This window comes from Neolamprologus brichardi, chromosome 15 (assembly GCF_056152115.1).
Source record: "Neolamprologus brichardi isolate AB-2024 chromosome 15, ASM5615211v1, whole genome shotgun sequence".
In the NCBI taxonomy this organism is placed as follows: Eukaryota; Metazoa; Chordata; class Actinopteri; order Cichliformes; family Cichlidae; genus Neolamprologus; species Neolamprologus brichardi.
This window is the reverse complement of record NC_142118.1, coordinates 23,662,066-23,684,443: the sequence shown is the minus strand read 5'-3', so window position 1 is coordinate 23,684,443 and position 22,378 is coordinate 23,662,066. Positions and strand designations below refer to the sequence as shown.

The window sequence follows — 22,378 nt, the reverse complement described above, 5'->3', positions numbered from 1 at the left end:
GTTCTCTTGAAGTGATTTCTTAAGAGGTCTGGCAGTAACCAGGTCTGGGTGTAGCAGTGAAACTAAACTTTTTCAAAATGTTTTCTTTATTACAGTCAATTCATGAATCATGGGGGGATAACTACTTTTTTTTACATGAGGCAGGTAGGTTTGGATAGCTGTTTTTCCTGAATAAATGAAATCACGATTTAAAAACTGTGTTTGCTCAGGTTATCTTTGTCCAATGTTAAAAAAAAGTTTGATGATCTGAAACATCTAATATATGCAAGTCCCCACCACCACACCACACCACACTACACAAACACACACAATCTCTGTATTTCACTCTGGTCCATTTTGGTAGAAAGACCAAGTGACCAGCTTTTCACCAGCTAACAGCGAAACACTCAACACACACACTCAGTTTTTACCATATGTTTATTATGAAATGGCGGCGCTGTCCAGCTTAGCAGTGCAATACCTGTCAGTACCCAAATGTGCAAAATATTAATACCACTGTGCATCTGCCACAGTAGGCAGGTATCTGGCTAATGGTGTGGTGTGGGGGAGTCTGATGGTTCCTCCGGATCTCACAGTTAGCAGAGCTTAAAAAACATCAAACACAAAAAGCCTTGATGGTGCTGATTTCATTTTGAGGCCGAAGTATACGGAAGACGAGGGTTATAACTATACACAAAAGATATTTTACACTTTTTCTTCTGACCACAGCACTTTTTTTCCCTCGAGGCTGCCAGTGATTACTGGAGAAACCGTAGCACTTGTTTCAACTCTTGGCTGCGTTTTTTGCACTTTTGTCCACATTTGTTCCTAGATGGAAGTGAACGATATTACCACACTGACATGGGGCTTCCCTTTTCGTTATAAAAAAATATTAGTCATTAATGTCAGTATTTTATGAAGAAAGTTCTCCCAGTCCTACATGATTACATCATTTTAATCCGTCGTGGTTTCACTGCCTTTGAAAACAGTTTTTAAAAGTTAGATGTTTCCACGGAAACTCCAGAGAAGCACGAGTGAAACCATAAAAACCAGGGAAGCTGTTTGGCCCTCAAGTCCAGCAGCTGAGTTGTACAGCTTGATGCGTCCTTCGACAGAGGGATAAACTTGTTTTCTTTGTGTGATGTATCTTGACACGACTGAAATGTCCAAATCCCCTGGAAGCAAAAGAAACAAGTGTGAAAAGAAGCGCTGGAAAAACATTAAACCAAGCGCAAGACTAACAAAACCCTCACCGCTGTTATGTTTGAGGAACCCGTCTTTGATCATCGAGAATCCATCGCCTCCTGTCACCATGTATGACGGCAGCACCACCTTGTAATCCATCTCATTCTCGACGGGTTCATAGACAGGAACGCGGCATTTGGTGCAAAGGATGCTGAGGCTTTTGACACGATGCTGCGGTGGTTTGGAGAGGTCAAATTCTACACGAATTCCTGTTGGAGGAAACAAAGACACTATCAGTCTGAATCAGATGTACTGTACGGGAAGCCGGAGAGTAAGAACAGAGAACGTTCTCTCCAGCTCCTTATACATGTGGAATACAGTGGGGCAAAAAAGTATTTAGTCAGCCACCGATTGTGCAAGTTCCCCCACTTAAAATGATGACAGAGGTCAGTAATTTGCACCAGAGGTACACTTCAACTGTGAGAGACAGAATGTGAAAAAAAAATCCATGAATTCACATGGTAGGATTTGTAAAGAATTTATTCGTAAATCAGGGTGGAAAATAAGTATTTGGTCACCTCAAACAAGGAAAATCCCTGGCTCTCACAGACCTGTAACGTCTTCTGTAAGAAGCTTTTCTGTCCCCCACTCGTTACCTGTATGAATGGCACCTGTTTGACCTCATCATCTGTATAAAAGACACCTGTCCACAGCCTCAACCAGTCAGACTCCAAACTCCGCCATGGCCAAGACCAAAGAGCTTTCGAAGGACACCAGGAAAAGAATTGTAGACCTGCACCAGACTGGGAAGAGTAAATCTACAATAGGCAAGCAGCTTGGTGTGAAAAAATCAACTGTGGGAGCAATCATCAGAAAATGGAAGACATACAAGACCACTGATAATCTCCCTCGATCTGGGGCTCCACGCAAGATCTCATCCCGTGGGGTCAAAATGATCATGAGAACGGTGAGCAAAGATCCCAGAACCACACGGGGGGACCTGGTGAATGACCTGCAGAGAGCTGGGACCAAAGTAACAAAGGTCACCATCAGTAACACACTACAACGGCAGGGAATCAAATCCCGCAGTGCCAGACGTGTTCCGCTGCTGAAGCCAGTGCATGTCCAGGCCCGTCTGAAGTTTGCCAGAGAGCACATGGATGATACAGCAGAGGATTGGGAGAATGTCATGTGGTCAGATGAAACCAAAGTAGAACTTTTTGGTATAAACTCAACTCGTCGTGTTTGGAGGAAGAAGAATACTGAGTTGCATCCCAAGAACACCATACCTACTGTGAAGCATGGGGGTGGAAACATCATGCTATGGGGCTGTTTTTCTGCCAAGGGGACAGGACGACTGATCCGTGTTAAGGACAGAATGAATGGGGCCAAGTATCGTGAGATTTTGAGCCAAAACCTCCTTCCATCAGTGAGAACTTTGAAGATGAAACGAGGCTGGGTCTTCCAACATGACAATGATCCAAAACACACCGCCCGGGCAACAAAGGAGTGGCTCCGTAAGAAGCATTTGAAAGTCCTGGAGTGGCCTAGCCAGTCTCCAGACCTCAACCCCATAGAAAATCTGTGGCGGGAGTTGAAAGTCCATGTTGCTCGGCGACAGCCCCAAAACATCACTGCTCTTGAGAAGATCTGCATGGAGGAATGGGCCAAAATACCAGCTACTGTGTGTGCAAACCTGGTAAAGACCTATAGTAAACGTTTGACCTCTGTTATTGCCAACAAAGGTTATGTTACAAAGTATTGAGTTGTATTTTTGTTATTGACCAAATACTTATTTTCCACCCTGATTTACGAATAAATTCTTTACAAATCCTACCATGTGAATTCATGGATTTTTTTTTCACATTCTGTCTCTCACAGTTGAAGTGTACCTCTGGTGCAAATTACTGACTTCTGTCATCATTTTAAGTGGGGGAACTTGCACAATCGGTGGCTGACTAAATACTTTTTTGCCCCACTGTATGTATAATGTGGCGAGAGAGTCTTGACACAACAGAGTACTCAGGTGTGTCTCTGGTGCTGACTAATTCCTGAGTCAGATAGATCCTGATTGAAACCAACCAGATAATGATATTTTAAAGTTCTTGCCTGGTTTCTAGTACTTGGACAACATTTGAGGCACGCTGTGCTTTTCAACACTGGATTTAAGTAAGTAGGGCACAATCTATCAAATGTAGCTGATGTTCTGTGCATCCACGTTATTCATAGCTTCAGATTCTGTTGCGTTGCAAAAGACAAGAATTTGCTTTAAGTTTTCTCAATGAGGCAAATGTTGATGGCACAATCTAAAAACTAAGTAATGACACCATCTACATGTACACTGAGTCCATCTTTCCAGGTCAAACTTTCACAGTTCTTCATCTGAATGAAGAAGACTGTGTAACTTTAAACCAGAATATCAATGATGCAGTAGCTCATGTGGCTCAGGATCCTTTACAATTCACAGGCTTTTATAAAACAACAAATGTGGCCAGTTTGGGTGAAAACCCATTTTTTGGTGAACACTGTATGGAAGTTGATTAGATTCTGACCAATAATATAGCAGCGGGCGCCACTGTGAAATTTGGAGAGATAGTTGCTTTGAAATGGCTTAAGCTCATTGTTCCTTTGGCCGGATGAGCGAAAAACTGTTCTCATAAGCTGAACACAAACAGGTATTTTAAAAGGGAGAGCAAATCCAAAGCAGCAGGAATGGGTGGGCTGTGGAAATGTTATCTAATGGTTTTATTATCCAAAGCAAACCCAATGTTCCCCCAAAGATTTCTTCCTACTTCAGGGTTTCTCAAAAAAGTTCAGGTTCAACAGATTTAGATGCTTTACTGAACTCTTCCCATCCGGTACCATCGTCATATTAAAAATTGAATCTGTCCAAAATGAGATGCAATCGAACAGACCCAGTTCTGAATGTAAAGAGTAAAAAGAAGGCTTATATAAGTTTAGCTCATCTACTCTTTGTGGAGGTGTACAGAAGTTGTACAGAGATACACAGGAAGATGATGTTGAAGGGGAACATCAGAGAATGTATGGCTTTTATAGTGACATTGAGTAACCTATTGAACCTCATATTGGACTACCTGAAATTATGAAGTGAAAGTGCTGGAGGGCAATGACATAAGTCTTTGTACCAACAAAATCACAATTGTGCACTTCGAAGCTGCACCAGAGTAAAAGTCAGAGGATCACATGGTTCCACTGGACATCAATTAAAATTGTGTGCCATAAAAAACCCCCGCTGATATTTCTGTATGAACCAAATAACCAGAGTAGATGTAAACGTGCAGATACCGGACACTTGAAGGAACTCTCCGGTGCTCTGGCCGTATCGTTCCACCGAGTGTTCGAAAGCTTTCCTCAGCGTGGAGCCCTTTAGCTCCACCAGGTCAAAGGTTCCGCTAAAGGGTAAGACGGCTATCAGGTCCTCCATTGTGATTGAACCTACAGGAAATCCATCACAGAAAACAGTTTTATAAAATCCTCTTGACACAAATCAGAAACTGCTTTGAAGAAAAATCCCAAGTAGTCAATAACAGGTTGTTCCAATGTTCTGACTCTGCACATGAAATACAGCTCTATGTTTATTTGACTTCACCATTCCTTGTGTGCTCGTCGATAGATGCCCGAACGCCTCCTCCGTTCAAGATGCAGGCACTGACGTGGTTCCATTGGACATCATTTGAGAAACTGATGTAGTTGTCGAGCTGAGGAACAGAAACAGGAAGCAGATTTCCTCGGTCACATGTGGATCTATGGCATGTTGCTACAACTTCTCTACCTCTGACAGATGTATATGCTAGCCGTTGTTATAGTGCCTTTATACTGTTTAATTCATAGTTCTGGAACTTTGGAACAGATAGCACTGCCTAAACTGCTAAACTGGAGTTAGTCTGAAGTTTGATTCATGGAGATGATGCTAACCGCTAACCCTCAGCTACAAGCCTCTGAAAGCTAGGAGGAGGAACATAATAGTAATAGTACTTCTATAAAGGCTCACCATGGCGTCGCAGATGAGGTTTCCCAGGTTGCATTCCTTAAAGCGGCAATCCTGAGTCGACCCGTTCAGGAAGACCAGAGTCTTTCCCACCACCTGAGCCGAGTAGTTGGCCAGATTCTTCTTCCATTCCTCCACATCAGCCAGCACCTCCGAATCTGTGCAAGACATTATTCAGTTTTAAAAACAATCAAGCAGTTAACAGTTTTAAATGCCTGCGTTACTGCTTTGACACCAAGCTCCTAATCTACACATCATTTACATAACCCACTCTGTCTGACCGACTAAAATCCACTCCACTCCATCCAAGCTCCCTGCTTCTCTTTTACAATCTTCTGATATAAAAAAATTAACAATCTGATAAAAAAAGATGTCTGTTTGCAAAAAGCAGAGCTTTGGTATATGCACATGACAGCAGCTAATTTTATTTGCAAGCATACACAAGGTCATAAAAATTCTTCCCGACAGAATCCTCGGGTTAATGACAAGATGGGGACTTTGAGTGTGGATCCTCACAGGTGGTTGTAGCTCAGGAGGCGGATCAGGCCACCCACTAATGTGAAGGTTGGTGGTGGCCAAAAAGTATCTTTGGGCAAGATAGATAGATTCATAGTCTAATGAATGCCTGCATTCATTAGACCGTGAGTGTTGGATAGAAAGACATAGAAAAACATGCTACATAAAAACCAGCGCATTTAATAAGTCCTTACTCTCCCCATAATCCACAATTTTCAGCATAGCAAGTATAAAAGATGGACGTAGAGACTGGATCTAAACAATGAAGTCAGTATGGAAGTGCCTTTAACCTGGATTCTTGCTAATGATCAGCAGGGGTTGCAAAAGACAAATATAATTGGAAAATGGTCCTTGCCTCCCTTATCTGTGACCTTAAAGACTTTCCTGATGAACTGATGGTATCATATTGTAGCTTCAAATTATACTGAATACTAAAGAAGGTTTGATATTTGATTGCTATGTAAATTACGGCCAACATTACACTAATAAAAGACGGCAGCGACAGTGAGCGCACTCATCTTTTATACGCCTTCTGTAGCACAGTAATAGACATGGGTAGAAGCTTCAATTTTAATGCATAACAGCATGTTCTTTTAACATCAACGGCTGTGCAGCTCGGAAGGTGTCCCAGGGGCTTTTGTGCTATTCATGAAATTTAAAACCAGAACCGTAGCACAAAAATGGCAAAATACATTCAGAGAATGTGAGCTCCAAATGTGACAGCCAATCAGATTTGTCCAATTTGCACCAAGTAGAAGATAAAAGATCCCACAAACTCTCTCAAGGAACATTCAGATTTCAGCTGCTGAGGCAAAACATCCACAAAAGACGCCAGAGATCCCTCATGTGCCCTGTCACCCTGTGACAACTACAATCAGAAATCCTCCAACAGCACAAAGACGACACTAAGAATCTGGTAAAAAACAGAAAATGAAGAACAAAGATGGCAGACTCTGCTTCATTACCCTGTTTGATGCTGCTGTCCAAGAGGATGGGGTTTCCAGTTGACTTCACTACATTCCCAGCATCATCAAAAGAGACCTTCAGATAACCCAGATATTTTCCAAAGGCGTAGGCCTGCACAACAGGAACCTTTCGCCCGTCCTCTGAGGTCACCATGAAGGGATACGTACCGGCTGGGACTTCAGTAGAGGGAGGAGTTCCTGGAAAAACAGAGCAGAAAAAACAAAAGATGGAAAGTAAAAAATTATAAGTTTTCTGAATATAAACTTGAATTATTTAAGTTATTGAATATAAACTACACGCAGATTTTTTTTCCTACAACTAAAACATGTTCACCACACTTTTTAAAAAGCAGTAATTCACATCATAAAGTGTAAAAACTGTTGTCAGCTGGTCTTCCATTAATGGTCTAAACATCTCATCACTTAATCACGCGGCAGTTTCTCAGAAATGAAGGATGAAACTGCATCAAATGAGGCTTTCAGAATACCTGGAAGTCTCCAGGAACCCCAAAACATTCTCAGCTCTTTGTGTCAAAGGGCACATTTGAAAAGATTCATCCTCCACGGGAATCTTCCTGGAAAGAAGCCTCAAAACTACAGCACAGAACGGGACTTCTGAAGTCATGTGACCTGGGCAGGCGGCTCAAAGAGCTTCTTCTAGTCTGATATCAACTCAGTTTGATCGGGTAGATTAAACTTGTTTGTGACATCACTCCGAGACAAAGATGTGAAATCTGCACTTAGAAATATTCATTCATTTATTCAATGAAATTCCAAACAGTTCTCTTTTTTTACTCTTCTGTTCTTCAGTAACATCCTTTCACTGCTCTGAGGTCTAATCTGTGCATTCGTGACACTTCCAGGGGAATGTTTTCCATCACGAAGAAGCTAAAGACTAAAAAGAGCAACGTTTAGAATATGCACTAACCAACGCTGATTAATGATGCTTGGCTGTCTAAACACAAGTCCAATTTACTGTGCAGGTTTGCACAACATCAGCACAACAGGAAGACTTCAAGGACTCTCTTCCTTCCTGATCCCCAAATAGTGATGAAGCGCTGCCCAAGCCTCTAAGTGAAGGCAGTTCCACACTGCAGGAAAACATCTCTGTGCAGTTAGAGGTCCAAACCTCGTCCTGCCCATTTACATGCAACTCTCCAGAGTTATTTATAAGAGGCTCACTCGCACAGACAGCCTGTTTACTCCAAAGCGAGCCAGAAGGATGAAGACTCAAAGTTTCCTCCCATGAAGAAACAAAGACATGCCTCACAGAGATGGACTGCGGGAGAATGAAATGCATGAAGCAAGATGTAAATGATTTTGCTCATGAAGATGCATGAAAGAGCAGAGCCACAGCAGCAGATCGAAAAAACAAAACTAAGATTGGTTGGATGAAAAATCAGGTCACTGTTTTTACCGCGTGACAATTAACAGAGCAAAATCCGCTGAGGTATGAGGAGGATTTTACCCGTCTAAGTAAAATCTGTTGTTTCACTTATAATGCTAATCAGCATTGTAGGACTTACAACACTGACAGACCACTGAAATAGATTACTTAAAAAAAAGAAACATAAAACAAGCAAAATAAACTTTATTTAAATGCATTAAATAACCTGCTGATCAGTTTAAATCGTTAAAAACTGCCTGAGCCTTCAGTAATAGTGTGAGCCCCACAGTGTAGGTGACAGATGTGACAGCTTTATCCGCCTTCCTACCTGTATACAGGAACGTGTTGGTGTGTCCGCCGATGACGACGTCGACCCCACGGACCTTCTTGGCGATCATCTGATCTACAGTGAAGCCAGAGTGACCGAGAGCGATGATCTTATTGATCCCCAGAGTCCGAAGTTTGTCCACCTGTACCTGTAGAGAGGTCACCTCGTCCAGGAACTGCAGGTGAGGTCCTGGGGAGAAACACTGGCACCGGTCAGTTTGTGCATGTCGGTCTGCTTTTCAGCCAAATCCAAAAAACAGCACAGGCACTATTTTCATATTTATATCTGTGATTTATCATAAGTAACAGTTATTTCTGCGGTGACCAACAAACTTCTGTGAAGAGGAAGAAGAACAGAGTATTTCTATGTCCTGTCCTTATTTCAGTGTTCATGCAGGCCTGAAGACCATTTGGTGGCCAACAGACAACGATGTTTTAACAGCTGTTAGAGAGGTGGAAGAAAATATGTCGAGTTAGACAACAAAGTATATTCATCCCATTGTAAGGAACAATAAATGTTGTACGTTCCAACACCCGGGACCGGCCGTCGCAGCTCATTCAAACACGGAAGTCTTCAGGAGCCCCAAAACATCACCAGCAGATCTGCAGTCTTCGTATCAAAGGCACATCTGAACAAATCTGACCTCCACGGGAAGCTTCCTGGGGAAATAAATACTCAACTGCAACACAGAATGGGCCTTCTGAAGTCACGTGACCTGGGCAGATGGATCAACGGTCTTCTTGTCTGGCCACAGCCCCAGCTGGCTTTTTTGGAAACAAAGAGCTTTAAGAAGAACTTCACAGCAACTGTGAAGCATGGCAGTGGAAATGTTCTGCTGTGGGGTTTCTCCACTGCGCCAGGGTGCAGTCATTACCAGAACACATTGTGAGCAATTAGAAATTATTTTACTGCTATTGCTAATAATCATCATCATTACCATTGCATTAATAATACAATCTGCAGTATTGATATTGTATTCAGATGTTTAAACATATTGGTACCCAATTAGCCTTTATTACAGGTGCAGTTATAACCACTCTAAACTGTTGAGTTGAATCTATAATCTTAAATGCTTTTGAATGCTTGTTATAATCTTAAATGTGTACGTGCTGGCCTTCTGTCTGGTGGAAAAGGTTACAAGTTGAAACTGAGTGCAGTTCATGCTGACACACACACAGTAGACTTTATCTCATTTATAGGTGAGAGGTTAATCATGTTTGCTTGTAACTCTAAAATTGTCTCTGTAAAAGAGGAATAGTTTCTTGCTGTCTCTGCAAAAAGAGGTTTTCCAGACGGGAAGTGAAAGTCAGATGACAGGAAACGTGTCGTGGAGACGGAGACAGTGTTATCTTTAATTGTGTTAAGAGTCATTGTGATTATGAATCCTATCTATGTATAACTTGTATGTCTGAGTGACGTTTAAGGGCGTCAGTAAATTTAAGCCCTGGAAGGTATAAAACACCTGCTTATGCTCTGTAAGTTGGGGATCGGCGCTGTCTGCGTACAGCGGGCGGTCTTCCCACACGTGTCATTAAAATCATCGTTTGACTCCACCCAGCCGGACCAGTGTTGTTATTATGGAAGTTGATTACCTCCTGTATCCCTCCTCAATATTTGAACTTAACAACATCTAAAATGCATTGTACTTTAGATGTTTTATTTGATGGTTGTTTCCAATCTTGTCCAGTGAAACACTTTGTAACCTTGATTTAAAAGGATCTTAATAAATAAGATGAATGGAGGATTATGGAAAGGCCCAACTCAGAGCTTGGGTTTTAATCCTCATGGAAATGCTGTGGTGTTATTTTCCAAATTAAAGTGTGATCCCAGTTCCTGATACCAGTTACTTCCTTTCACTGGAAAACACTACATCCACTGATGTATTTGCTCATTAATAAACCATTAAACAGTTTCCATGGGAGTTTTTTCACATTACTGTAAATGTGTCAGAAGCTCAGAGGAGCCACTTACCAGGCTTGGAGAGAGCCGGTGTTTCCTGTGTGGTGTACCCCACCACGCCCACCTTCTCTCTGCCAATGGTAAATATCTTATAAGGTAAATAAGTGATCCCAAACGTTGCGTTCAGAGTGTGGTCCGGTTTGATGTTAGCACTGAGAATGGGACACTTGATCTGTTCCAGGAACGGTTTCATGAGTCCTTCGACTCCGTTATCGAACTCGTGGTTCCCAAAAACCTGAAAAAGAAAACAAGGAATGAAGAGCTTGGAGACAAAGAACGGACTGATCAGCAGAAGCTGGTTGTTACTCAAAACACCCCACCAACCAAGCTCATGCTCTGTCCTTCAGTTTCTTCTGGTTTGCACCACTGTAACTGCCTTCACATCACCCATGGCCATGAAGCCGTCCACTCACCGACTAAAACCGCAGAACCTTCTCAAACATTGCTTTCATATGAAAAACCTTATCTTGCTTTTGAACCTGTTCTGGTTATATAGACAGAATTTCTTCTGAAAACTTAATTCTTTTCTTGTTTCAGTGTTTGGGGCTAAAATAAAAATCCTGCTGCAGCTGGATAGTGTAGTGGTAAGAAGCCGCAAGTCAGATTCCCTCCCAGTATACAGTAAGGGTCCTGGCTAGGCCCCCCATGCCAAAACACCAAGCCATGGAATGCTGCGGCTACGTCCGCAGCTCGGACACGACACATTTCACTACATGTTGTACTCTGTATGATTGCGTACGGGATCTATAAAGCTCCTTTGTTCTTTCTGTGTGCACTTCCTGCACTTCTATAAACTCACCACAGACCTCAAACCTTCATACAAAGAAAACTTTAACCTTGTTAAACTGCCCAGGTGTAGTTTCTGTTTCTGGTGATCAGAGTTGAGCAAACAACTCGGAGACCAAACAGCAGAGTTAGTGGAAGAGGCCACATTTAAGCCTGGAGGTGGCTCATCAGCTCACAAGCGCTTATTTAGGAGTTTGCCGTGCAGGATTGTACACCTTGAATTCAGCTGCTGACGTGACACTTTGTGCAGAAACGTCTAGTAAAACACCCTGAAGCCTCTGAAGGTGAACGATGACAGGAGATGGGCTGGAGTTTCCAGGCCAAACCAAAAACCTTTGACTGGGGCAAAGATGACCTTCAAATTTGGATGGTGTGAGTTTAAGTGGGCATAGTGTTTCACCAAGCCGCAAATTGTTTTGCCTTATGGAAACTTGCTTTGTTGTGTACTCACAGTGAGGTTATTCATATTGTCACATAAATTAATTAAATGTAATGTGTTTTTATTTTTCATTCATGAACTTTTATTCAGCTGTGTAACATTTAGCTCTCTTGGCCGCTAGAAACAAATCCTTCTTCCCACTTTCACAATTTAAAAGACGAAATGTTTAACCCTCTCGAGGCAGGCGTTGCCGATTTGCAACAGTTAAAAACTAACAACCTGATTAGCCCACATACATATTTTCTGAGGTTTTTTTTTACTCAGAAGTACCACTGCAGGACTTGGTTGTGCATTAGCAACAAAAAGTTTAATTTGAGCCTGAGAGGGTTAGACTTGCTGAGCCAATTTACTTTTGACCAAAAGTAAATTAAATGGAGACTCTAAACTTGGATCTCTGATTCTATCTGAGAGTTAAAAAGCAGAAGAGAGAAGAAGCTGATCCGTCAATAAATAATTAGATGAATTAAAATCGAGTGCAGCCTTTAACCCTGAACCAATAAATCAAGCCTTTCACTGAGTGCAGTCCTGCGTGTGCCTCTCCCAATTAAAACCAGCACGATGATTGGACCCCACCATCTCTGCAGAGATCAAAATTGTGTTTGAGATGCTTATATTCCTGCTCTTCATCTTCATGCTAACATTTCAATAAAGCCCCTAAAGGCATAAAAGCAATTAGGATCTTGCAGTAATTTATTTGGGTAATTATCAGATCAGACCATCTGAATGTTGTTCAGACGGTGTTTTGTGCTTTTTTCTTCAAACTTTGGATCTCATCAGCTCAGAAACATTTTCTAAATTTCAGTCCTCCACTGAACTTCATTAGATCCCCCCTCAATCCTTGTTTGTCTGGCACCAGAGAGCAGATGAAGGAGGTGGATGGGGGTCATGTCTGTGTGGGACGGGTAATTACGATCACTACCATAGAGAGTAATCTGATTACTCAGCATTACTCAGTTAACCCAGCATCTACAGGACCTGAACAGCGGAGCTGGGGAGGACAGGAGGCGCTCCTACCGTGGCGTCGTAGCGCAGCTTGTTCATGAAGTGTGCCGCCTCGGCCCCCTTGTAGAAGTTGAACCACACGGTACCCTGGAACTGGTCCCCGGCGTCCAGGAGCAGCACGTTGTTCTCGGTGCTGCGGATCCTTTTGACCTCCGTGGCTATCCGGGCCACGCCGGCGAAGCACTGCCCGTTAACGCCGCATTTCCCGGAGTTAACGTCGGTCTCCTCCACACGAGCGTGTACGTCGTTGGTGTGGAGCAGCACCAGGTCCCAGACGGCCGACGAGGACACGGATAATCCCAGGAGGAGGAGGAGGAGGAGGGGGAGCAGGCGCACCGCTTCCATCGCTGCGCGCAAAAACAGTGCAGGAGGAACCCGGAGCACGACGGCTCCCTCTCCTCCTCCTCCTCCTCCCCCCGCCCTCAGACCCGCTACCTGTTCCCTGTGAGGGGGCAAACAGAGCATGAGAACCTGGAGCAAGTTTTTCATCTTTTTGGAGCTTCGCCTTCTTTGAACTGTGGAGCAGGACACATGCTCGATCCCTGCTTTTTTCTGAACTTTCTTCACATTCGCCTGATGTTTGTTCTGAAACACTCAGTGTGATGTTGAGTTCACGGACTTTGATAAACGTGCTGCATTCACTGTTTGAGAACAACAAACATTTCAGACCCAGTGCCCAGTTTTCTTAAAACGAACAGGTGTTCTGGGAATCCATCCTACCTGACAAACCACCCTACCCGTTGTTTCTACGCATGCGCACAACACGAAATTCAGTGGCGAACCGTCCTACCTTTGTGAATGTGATGTACAAGCATACTTTAACAGCTAAAATTAAGTGGCGAACCATCCTACCTTTGTTAATAAGAGCTAGACACATACTCTGACCGGTATAAATACGTGCCAAACCATGCTACCTTTCTGAATGTGACCTACAAGCATACTTTAACGGGTAAAATGAAGGCATCCTGGCTTTATGAATGTGAGCTACAAGTAGGGTTGCCAACTCCCTGAGAAATAAATAAGGGACACCTTGTGGCCAGGGCCGGGCGACCCAGTTGTCTTCACCCTTCCCAGTGTGGTGAATTTTTTAGCTCTTTTTTTGTGTGTGAAATTATTTTTTTAACCATTTGACTTGAATTTGATTTAAGTAGATGCGTATTCTTTGTGATATCAACACATGGGAAACAAAAATCATTTAGCCATTTATTTTTAGCTCAAAATGACAACATTAACACAATAAAACAGGTCTCTTTCTTAAACAGAAGCCTATCATACTTAACTTTTGAGAATAAAAGTAAATCTTTCTTTAAAAGAACTCTGTCCTGCTTAACTTAAAATTATATAAATTAATAGAAAACAATAGAAAGAAAAATATTCTTGTAACAGTGCACATTTAGTGCATTTAGTGCAACTGGCTTCAGTAGAGGCATTATTTCAGCTTTTGCTCCCGTTTGTAAACCCACTTGTTCCGACCAGCTCCCGATCATCAATCGCTCGTGAGGGTGTCACCGCAGCTGCTCACACTGCTCACGCGCAAACACGTAAACGTCGGTGGAAAAAGACGGAGCAGCACGGCTGTGCAGCGTGTGATCTGACACAAGCGATGGAGGCACAACTTGTAGAACTTTGGAAAGCTCATCCGAGCCTTTTCGATGTGGCATCACCAAATTATCACGACCACAACAACCGTGAAAATAGTTGGATTTACATTGCTGCTCAATCACAGCTGCCTGATCATGTTTTTCATTAGCAATTTAGCAAAGTTGATGGTGGTGTGTCTGTGTGAGTGAAAGACAGAGAGGGAGAGCGAGCGACAGATTTACTGTTATAACCTTCATTTTATGGACGCACGGTGTGAGCACTCAGGTCGCATCAGAGCATCGGGCGGTATAGTGTGAGACCTGCATCGTGACCTACGAACTTATAACCCCTGCGAGCCAATCGTGCAGTTTGAAAATCGCACAGTGTTTGCCCAGCTTCAGGTGTACTGTCGTCTGAGACTTGCACCGCAGTGTCGGCGTTTGTTTCCCTGTTGGCCATGCTTTTTGTTGTGGTCATCTGTTGTCTTCCGGTATTTTCTCCGCAAGCGACCTTTCCTCAACCAATGAGATGAGCGGTAATCTGAATTGTCATACTCGAATTGTCATAAGTGCGCTGTCAGCTCATTGGTCACAAAGCAGGAGTGGGGCTGGGAATTATGTTTTCAAACAAAGAGTTAATTACATTAAAACTTATAGACTACTTTTGATTCTCACTGTATTACGGGACAAAGTGCGTCCCTTTTCAGCTCAATACGGGACGTGTACTTTTGTTCCTAAATACGGGACGATTCCGTTTTTTAAGGGACGGTTGGCAACCCTAGCTACAAGCATACTCTGATGGGCAAAGTTAAGTGGCAAACCCTCATACCTACTTACATTTGTGCTGGAATAACTCTGTGACAGCAGAAATGTGCATAAACTATACTTACAGTAGGACGTTTTGCCAAAGTAGGAAGACCGGCCACTCTCACATAACCTTAAATATAAGGATCAAACCTCCTTTTATCAGTCCTTATTATCCAGTCCCCTGGACACCAAAGTGCTTGCTCATAGGGGGTCATATGATTGTTGGGTTTTTGTCTGTATTATTGTAGGTCTACCTCACAATATAAAGCGCCTTGGGGCGACTGTTATTGTGATTTGGCGCTGTATAAATTAAACTGAAATGAATAGCGATGTAGCAGAAAGCAGCATCTGGTCAGAAGGACAAACAACCAAATGTGGAAGAGTTTATTTGTCCAAAATGAAACATATCTGCGGTGGTCGGATGTGGGGTAATTGACGGTTATGGCCTCCTGAAATAAAGATGATGGATGATGCAGCACTTTTTTTTTCACCAAGGCTTTTGGAAAGGGAACAGCAGCCGTGGCAGTGAAACAACAATCTAATAATCTCCACATTTATTCTCAAAATGATTTATATCTTGGTTTCATCTGTCCAAAGGATTTTCTGGAGATCTGCACAGCTCTTTAGATGCTTTTTTGTGAACTTTGACCTTCCCACTCCTGAGTGTAACCAGCGGTTTGCACCTTGTTGTAAAGTCTGTGTATTTCATGAAGGCATTTCTTGAATGTAGACCTGGACAGTGATACTCTGGCCCCTCTGACCCCTCTAGCATCACTTTCGTGGGTTAAAAGTTATTTTTTTAAGCACAGAAATAATTCTGTCATCATGCACGTTTTCAGGCCTTTTGTTGTTGCCGAGCTGCTCAGTGACATTCTGATTTTTCCACCTCTAAAATGTTTCCTTTCTCTCTGGTTTATTTTAAATTTTCAGCCTAATGATGGCCTCCATCAATGCAATGACCTTTCTTTGGAGCTTTTATTTTAGAGTTTCATGGAAAGATACTAAACTGTAATTCCTGAACAGAGATCACAGAGAAATGTGTCATTGTTCCAAAACTCATTGCCCTGTCTGTACGGTAGTTCCAATGAATGAATGAATGAATAATCCTGCATTCAGTGCGTTAGAGAGCTACAAAAAGAAAATACAAAGAGAGGTGAGAAATTTCACTGTGGTGAGATTTCCGGTTTACGGACCAAATGTGCAAACCCTGGTGGACAGAAAAGTTCCTTCTTAAGCAAGAGTGTAATCGGTCCGACAGAGCTCAGTTTGATCTTGTAGCGCATTCCCCCATTCATAAAAAAAACCTGAGACTTCAAAAAAGACACCAAGATTAGTTTTTATTCCACATCTGACTTCATCTTAAAACCCACCATCATATTAGAAAACTTCATTTATACAGCTCTCCCCGCAGCACCCCTACCTGAAGCATGTTCCAATGGGACCTGCAGAGCTGAAAGATGTGCTAAAAAACTGCAGTTCCTCTAACGTCCACTAGTGTCCTCTAAATATCCAAATTTACAGCAGAAAGAAACCTGTTCAATAAAGGTGGCCATCACAGAAAGTACATCCATCCATCTTTTGGATCAGCCAATCCGATTTGGAGAAAACCATCTGAAATCCTTACAGGTGTAAAGAGAATCTTCACTTTTATGAGGATCCATTAAAAAAATAAATAAATAAAAATAAGCAGCTTTTCATCCAACATTACATACACAGAACCATTTACAGCTCACTGCACAACACACGTAACTAAACAGCAGGAATGTTTGACATCTTTACGATTCAGAATTTGTTGATATATAAATATACTTTTCAAAGATTTTCATCCTGCTCTGTGATGACGAACGAACAGCCGAGCCAGCACGGAGACAACAGAGTTGTGAGCGTGACCGTGGCCTCCTTTTGGATGTCAGCATCATTTTCAGGTGATCTGTGAAACAGGACGTGATGAGGCTGCAGGGATATCACTGCACATCCATCAGTCCTGTGACCCTCTCTGCTCTCTAACTTCATTCAACACGTCTTACATGAGCAGCTCAGTCCTCCGCAGTGACACGACCTTTAAATTTACCCTCCTCTGCTCCTGTAAAACACTTTGACACATGCTGTACAAACACAGATGTTTTACTGCCCCATACAGACATGAGCTCTCTGTGTACACAGCACGCACACATGCACACAGTGTCCATGTGCAGAAACACACATAAAGCTCATCTATCCTCCAGCTCGCTTTACACTTGTTTATTATTTCTAATTGTGCACTTCACTTCACTTCAGTGAAGATGCTTCACCTGCAGTGACGCTCAGACTGGAACGAAATGTCCTCACAGCGTTCGCTGATGGATGACTGAACTGAGATGGGGCAGGAAATAAACAGCTGAAGGTGCCGCGGTGTCGACTTACTTTTTGCTCCTTTATTATGAAACCAAAGAAAAAGATGAAAAAAAATTGCAGATTGCGCCCAGACATGTTTTGCTCAAAGTTAAAAAAAAGAAAGAAAAGATTTCATTAAAAATGTGACTCAGGGTGGTTTCATGTGGTGTACAGCAAGCCTTTTTGAGTTCACACCCGACATCAGGCCGGGAAATAATTGTCAGTTGACAATAAAATCTAATAATGGTCACCCCGACGTTTGCATCAATGAAACAGTCCACGAGCTCCTTCTGCTGTTTCAGGAAGTCTCTCCAGCATAGTTGTGAACTCGGATGTGAATTTCTGCTCTGTGAACAGACCAATGCAAACCTCAGCCCCGGAAAATGTCATGTTAACCAGAATCCGCAACAGACACGTCTGTAAAATATGATGCTGAGCACAGAAAGAACAGAGCAGTCAGGAAGACGAGAGAAAAGAAAGAGAGAGCTGAAAACACGGCAATGGTGGAGTAAGAATGGAACAGGAATAAGTCCCTGGAGTTATGTTCATGAGTTCTGTCCTCTCCAAAGTGCATGAATCCTCCCTGTGGTGAGCCTTTAATGCTTTGTGTAACCCCTTCTGCTCATATACAGTCTGGTGGATCTTCGTGAGTGAGCATATTTGGAAAACCACCATCACCGATGGAAGAAACTTTGAGACGTGCAAACAGAGCTTTCCCTCACAGCGTCCACGGCTGGGATTGTAAGCCACAATCTGTTCAGTTAGAAGTTCGATAGGTGCCGCTGTCCCTTCGAAAACCAGCGCAGTGTCTACACATGAACCTGGGACAGCGGCTCAAAGTGAAAAATGTTCCTATATGAGGCTTGAAGGTCAGTCTTTGGGTTCAAGTGGCTCCTTGAAGCATAAACACAGCCAGATATCCCCCAGTCACACTCAGGAAAGGGCCTTCACCTGCTGTGACCGGAGGTGAGAGGAATGAGACCAAAAGTTGTTCTGTCATCGTGAATCTGCTAAACTTCTCAAACCACCAATATATGGGACAAACTCTGCGTCACAGTAATGAGTGCACAGTCACCTCGTGGTTTCTCAGAAAGCAAAACAGAAACCTCCCTAACATCTGTGCTGGGGTCAGCTTTATGGAAAATTATGAAGTCTGTGAACGCGTTAGTCCTTCCCCGTGTCTGCAGAAGCGACCACAAAGGAAACAAGCTTCAGTTCTGTGTTTGGCTTCAGCTGTTCAGCAGGTGAAGTCAAATTTAACCCAATAATTCACTCGACCTCAGACTTTAATTATAGTGCAGCTCGGACACAAAAACATCTCATTACGCTGAGCTGCTCCTTCTAACCTGAATTACAGATGACTTGAGCACAGGTTTGTTTGTTTTGGGTTTTTTCAGACTTGACAGTCTCAGTTTGTTAAACTGTCTGCACACTTACACCCACAAATCAAATGGACCCGGTGAATCCTCACCACGTTCACTATGATAAACGAATAAAAGATGTGGCGTTTTTATCGGGATGATCTGATAACAGCGTGCTCAGTGTTCAGCCCTAAAGTTAATGCTGCTGTTTAATGCATAACTCAAGTCTTTCCAAGAGGAAAGAACTGCAGAAGACACAAATTAACAGAAGTCTTTGCTACCTGGTTCTATTAGAGGTTTATTCCTGTTTAATTAGAGTTCTTCCTTAAACTGTCACCAAGTGATGCTTGTAGCAGCAACACTGGTCAGGTTTACGTTTAAAAAAAAGGAACAAATATGAGGGGAAAAAACAATAATCCCTGCACCAATCAAGACTCATAAGCACAAGCTCTTAAAAATGACAAACTCTTACTACAGAGCAGGGCCCTACTGTCAGAGGGCCCAGTGGCGCCAGTGTCCGGCAGCCTCGCCTCTGTCAGTGCGCCCCAGGGTGGCTGTGGCTACAATGTAGCTTGCCATCACCAGTGTGTGAATTTGTGTGTGAATGGGTGGATGACTGGATGTGTAAAGTGCTTCGGGGTCCTTAGGGACTAGTAAAGCGCTATACAAATACAGGCCATTTACCATTTACTGCGCCTGCACACCCAGGTAAGAGGACTTCAATCACATTAATGAGGCTCGTTTTTGTGAAAATGGACCATACTACTCTTGGCTCTTGACAGAGGTGGTCGCACTTTCTCCTTCTCCCTTATCTTTCCTGCTTGGCTTCTCATGTCTTTTGTATAGTCTCGCTTTTTCTCTAACCCTAAGAGAGTCTCCCAGACTTGTTCTCTAAAAACCTAAAGAAGAATTATGGATTTGATCAACTGGTCCCTTAATGAAACTGACACCCTCCTGGGCTGGGGAGAGCCCGATTGTCGTGCGGAGATGTTTGCTGCCGGATACTCGATGGTCGGTTGCGTCGTGTGTCTAGCGATACTCTCGATGGAGGATATTGACAATTGACTAACATCTACCAATTCGGAATTATGGTAACAGAGTTCTGGCTGATTGGAGCTGGCTTGGACCTGGCTTATCGAAGAACAAGAAGCGGCTACAGCTGTTCAAAATCCCACAAGGCTGGCCGACATGATAGACGATGGGCAGGGCTGTGAGTACTCAGACTGTGTTTTTTTTAATGCAATATGGATAAGATCTTGGAGAAGCTCATGGCTCTGCTGTATGGATAAGATCTTGAAGAAGAACAACGGGAATTGAGAGACCTGGTGACCAGTGACGGACATTAGACCAACTGTAAAATTGGAAGCAGTTTGTTCACACTAAGCAAAACAACTACCATCTTCATCTCATGGGGCCCCCCTGGCGCCAGCTGGATGCTCAAGGCAAAAGCTGATGGGAATAACAAAATTCTCCCTTAGATAACAAAACTGTGTTGTGACTCTTCCCCCTCATTCAAGGCCACCCGCGTTAATCGAAGATTGTTGACTTTTGCTTAACCGGGTGTAGGGACACTTTCTCTCGGTTGAACACGGAACACACACACATACACACACGCACACGCATGTACACTGAAACCTACACACAAACACACACACACCCCACCCCATCCAAACGCCTTCGAAGCTTATGTCTTCTATGTTGTGAGATGTGATGATTCATTGGCTATGTGCTGAGCACACGACCTCCCTGCTGGAGCTCAGTTTTTTTTCTCCTCGTCTTTCCTCATGTTGTGCATTTTCCATTGTTATACCTCTCTGACCTGTCTTCCCCGTGATGTTTGTGTAATGTATGTATGGTCGGAAGGGTAAGATGGTGCTGGCAAGGCTGGCAGCCTTAACCCAATTTCCCTCGGGATGAATAAAGTATTATCAATCAATCAATCAATCAATCAATCAGTTGTACCAAACCTGAGGCAGAGCCTCATACAGCCGATCTGCAGCTCCTGCAGGCCGGGCACGTTCAACTGCATTTGTCTCCTGGGTTTGTGCAGACTTCCCTTCCTGCGCTCTTTCATGTCATGTGATTCAGTTTTGCAGTCTGGTATCACTAGAGGGCAGCAGAGGGCAGGAAAAGCATTAATTTAGGTACAAGTCTCACACAGAGCACAACAGATTTAAATGAAAGAAGCAAAAATTCTAACCTGTCAGCTAAAGTCTGTGAGAATTTCATTATGTTTGGACACCGCCTAAAACATACGAGACCTGCAGCTCATTCCAAACCCTCGATTAACCTCAAAGGGAGCGCCCATTGTTCCCAATTCTACACATCAGCTGCACTTTCATTTCTGCGAACTACTTCACTGTATGATTCATCTGAAGCAAAACAAATCTTTGAAATGCTAAGCTGCTCGATTAGAGGAGGAAGATCAACCTGCCTCTGAGAGCTTTGATTGTATGATTGTGGAGAGCCTGGATACTCTTCCCAATCTTAACACTGCCATTTTGCATCACATGCTACTCCGGGAGGAAACAAGTGTGAATTCAGTTAGTCCAAGAAAAGGAAGGCCTGAAAATGTGCCAGATGTGTGAATTCAATTTATTATTATTTACAATAGAAAGTAAGCTTAGCATTATAATTATGTATATTTCACATCTCAGAACACAAGGATGGGACAGCAAACATCGCCCTCTCCTTCGCTGTAACTGCAACCATCCAAGACATTTGATGGAAAACACACTGCAGAAATGGAGGACATTAAAATAAAGGCAAAGCAGATGAAATCAAAACTCCATAAAAGAAATGATTAAAGTCAGGACTACTTAAAGCTGAAACAACATCTGGAAAACCAGAAAGAAGCTCACCTAAGCTGTGCCTCTTTACTACTAGTCCCATTCACTCAAACACATTATATACATGCTTTTTCTATACCTAACATGTACACACACTCACACTCCAGAGTTTGTTTCAGCTCAGGCTGACCTCTCTGAGCAGCTCTGTGAGGATCTTCAGGAACAGTTCTTCGGGTCTCTGGAAGGATGTTCAAAGCTCTTCTTTGGATGTTTCTGCCTTTTGTTGTGTTCTCTGTCAGGATGATCTCACACTGCTTCAGTAATGCTGAGGTCAGAGCTCTGATAGAGTTCCCCTGTGTGTTTCTATCCATGTTTTACTCCACTGCAGTGTGTTTGGATCATTGTCAGGCTGAAACATGAAGCTGCTATAATCAGATGTTTCCAGATGTTACTGGATGGTGGATCAGACTCTGATGGAACTTTTCTTCTTTCATAATTCATCAGTTCATCAAAGATCTCCAACACCACTGACTGACCTGCAGCTGAAACCATGACAGAGCCTCTACCCTGTTTCACTGATGGCTGCAGACTCTCACAGTTAGACTTCCTCCTTATATATACTCTCTTATATATACTGATCATGATGTGGATCCATCTCTCCATCAGACCTGTTCTTCTGATCTTCAGACCTCAGGCTTTCCTCCTGTTTCCCTTCATTAAGAACGGTTTCCTGTCAGCCGTCCTTCCTCTGAGGAGGCCTGTGATGAGGCTTCAGAGAACAGTAGATGATCAGCTGATGCTCCTGAAAATGACTAGAAAATCTGTCTCCTTGGAAACAAAATATAAATAAATCAGGGGTGACTCAAGACTTTTGCACAGTACAGGATTTGGTAGCATTCCTTTGGAATTTTCA

At 43.0% G+C, this 22,378-nt stretch overlaps 1 protein-coding gene across 1 annotated transcript; it reads right to left on the bottom strand.

Moving 5' to 3' along the window:
* Positions 1-399: 399 nt before the first annotated feature.
* Positions 400-12,912, bottom strand: nt5e (5'-nucleotidase, ecto (CD73)). Its single transcript, XM_006793468.2, has 9 exons — positions 12,568-12,912; positions 10,341-10,563; positions 8,370-8,558; positions 6,655-6,852; positions 5,177-5,331; positions 4,775-4,883; positions 4,471-4,620; positions 1,233-1,433; positions 400-1,154 (listed from the first exon to the last, which is right to left on the bottom strand). The coding sequence occupies exons 1-9, from the start codon at positions 12,898-12,900 to the stop codon at positions 979-981; spliced, it is 1,734 nt and encodes a 577-aa protein (XP_006793531.2). The 5' UTR covers positions 12,901-12,912; the 3' UTR covers positions 400-978.
* Positions 12,913-22,378: the final 9,466 nt, after the last annotated feature.

Bases quoted from the DNA above. Each gene is read 5' to 3' on its own strand.
- nt5e (XM_006793468.2), bottom strand. From the start codon at position 12,900: ATGGAAGCGGTGCGCCTGCTCCCCCTCCTCCTCCTCCTCCTCCTGGGA. The intron at 6,853-8,369 runs GTAGGAAGGCGG...CTGTTTTTCCAG, and splicing joins CAACACGTTCCTGTATACAG to GAACTCCTCCCTCTACTGAA. The intron at 4,621-4,774 runs GTGAAGTCAAAT...GATTTCCTGTAG, and splicing joins CGACGAGCACACAAGGAATG to GTTCAATCACAATGGAGGAC.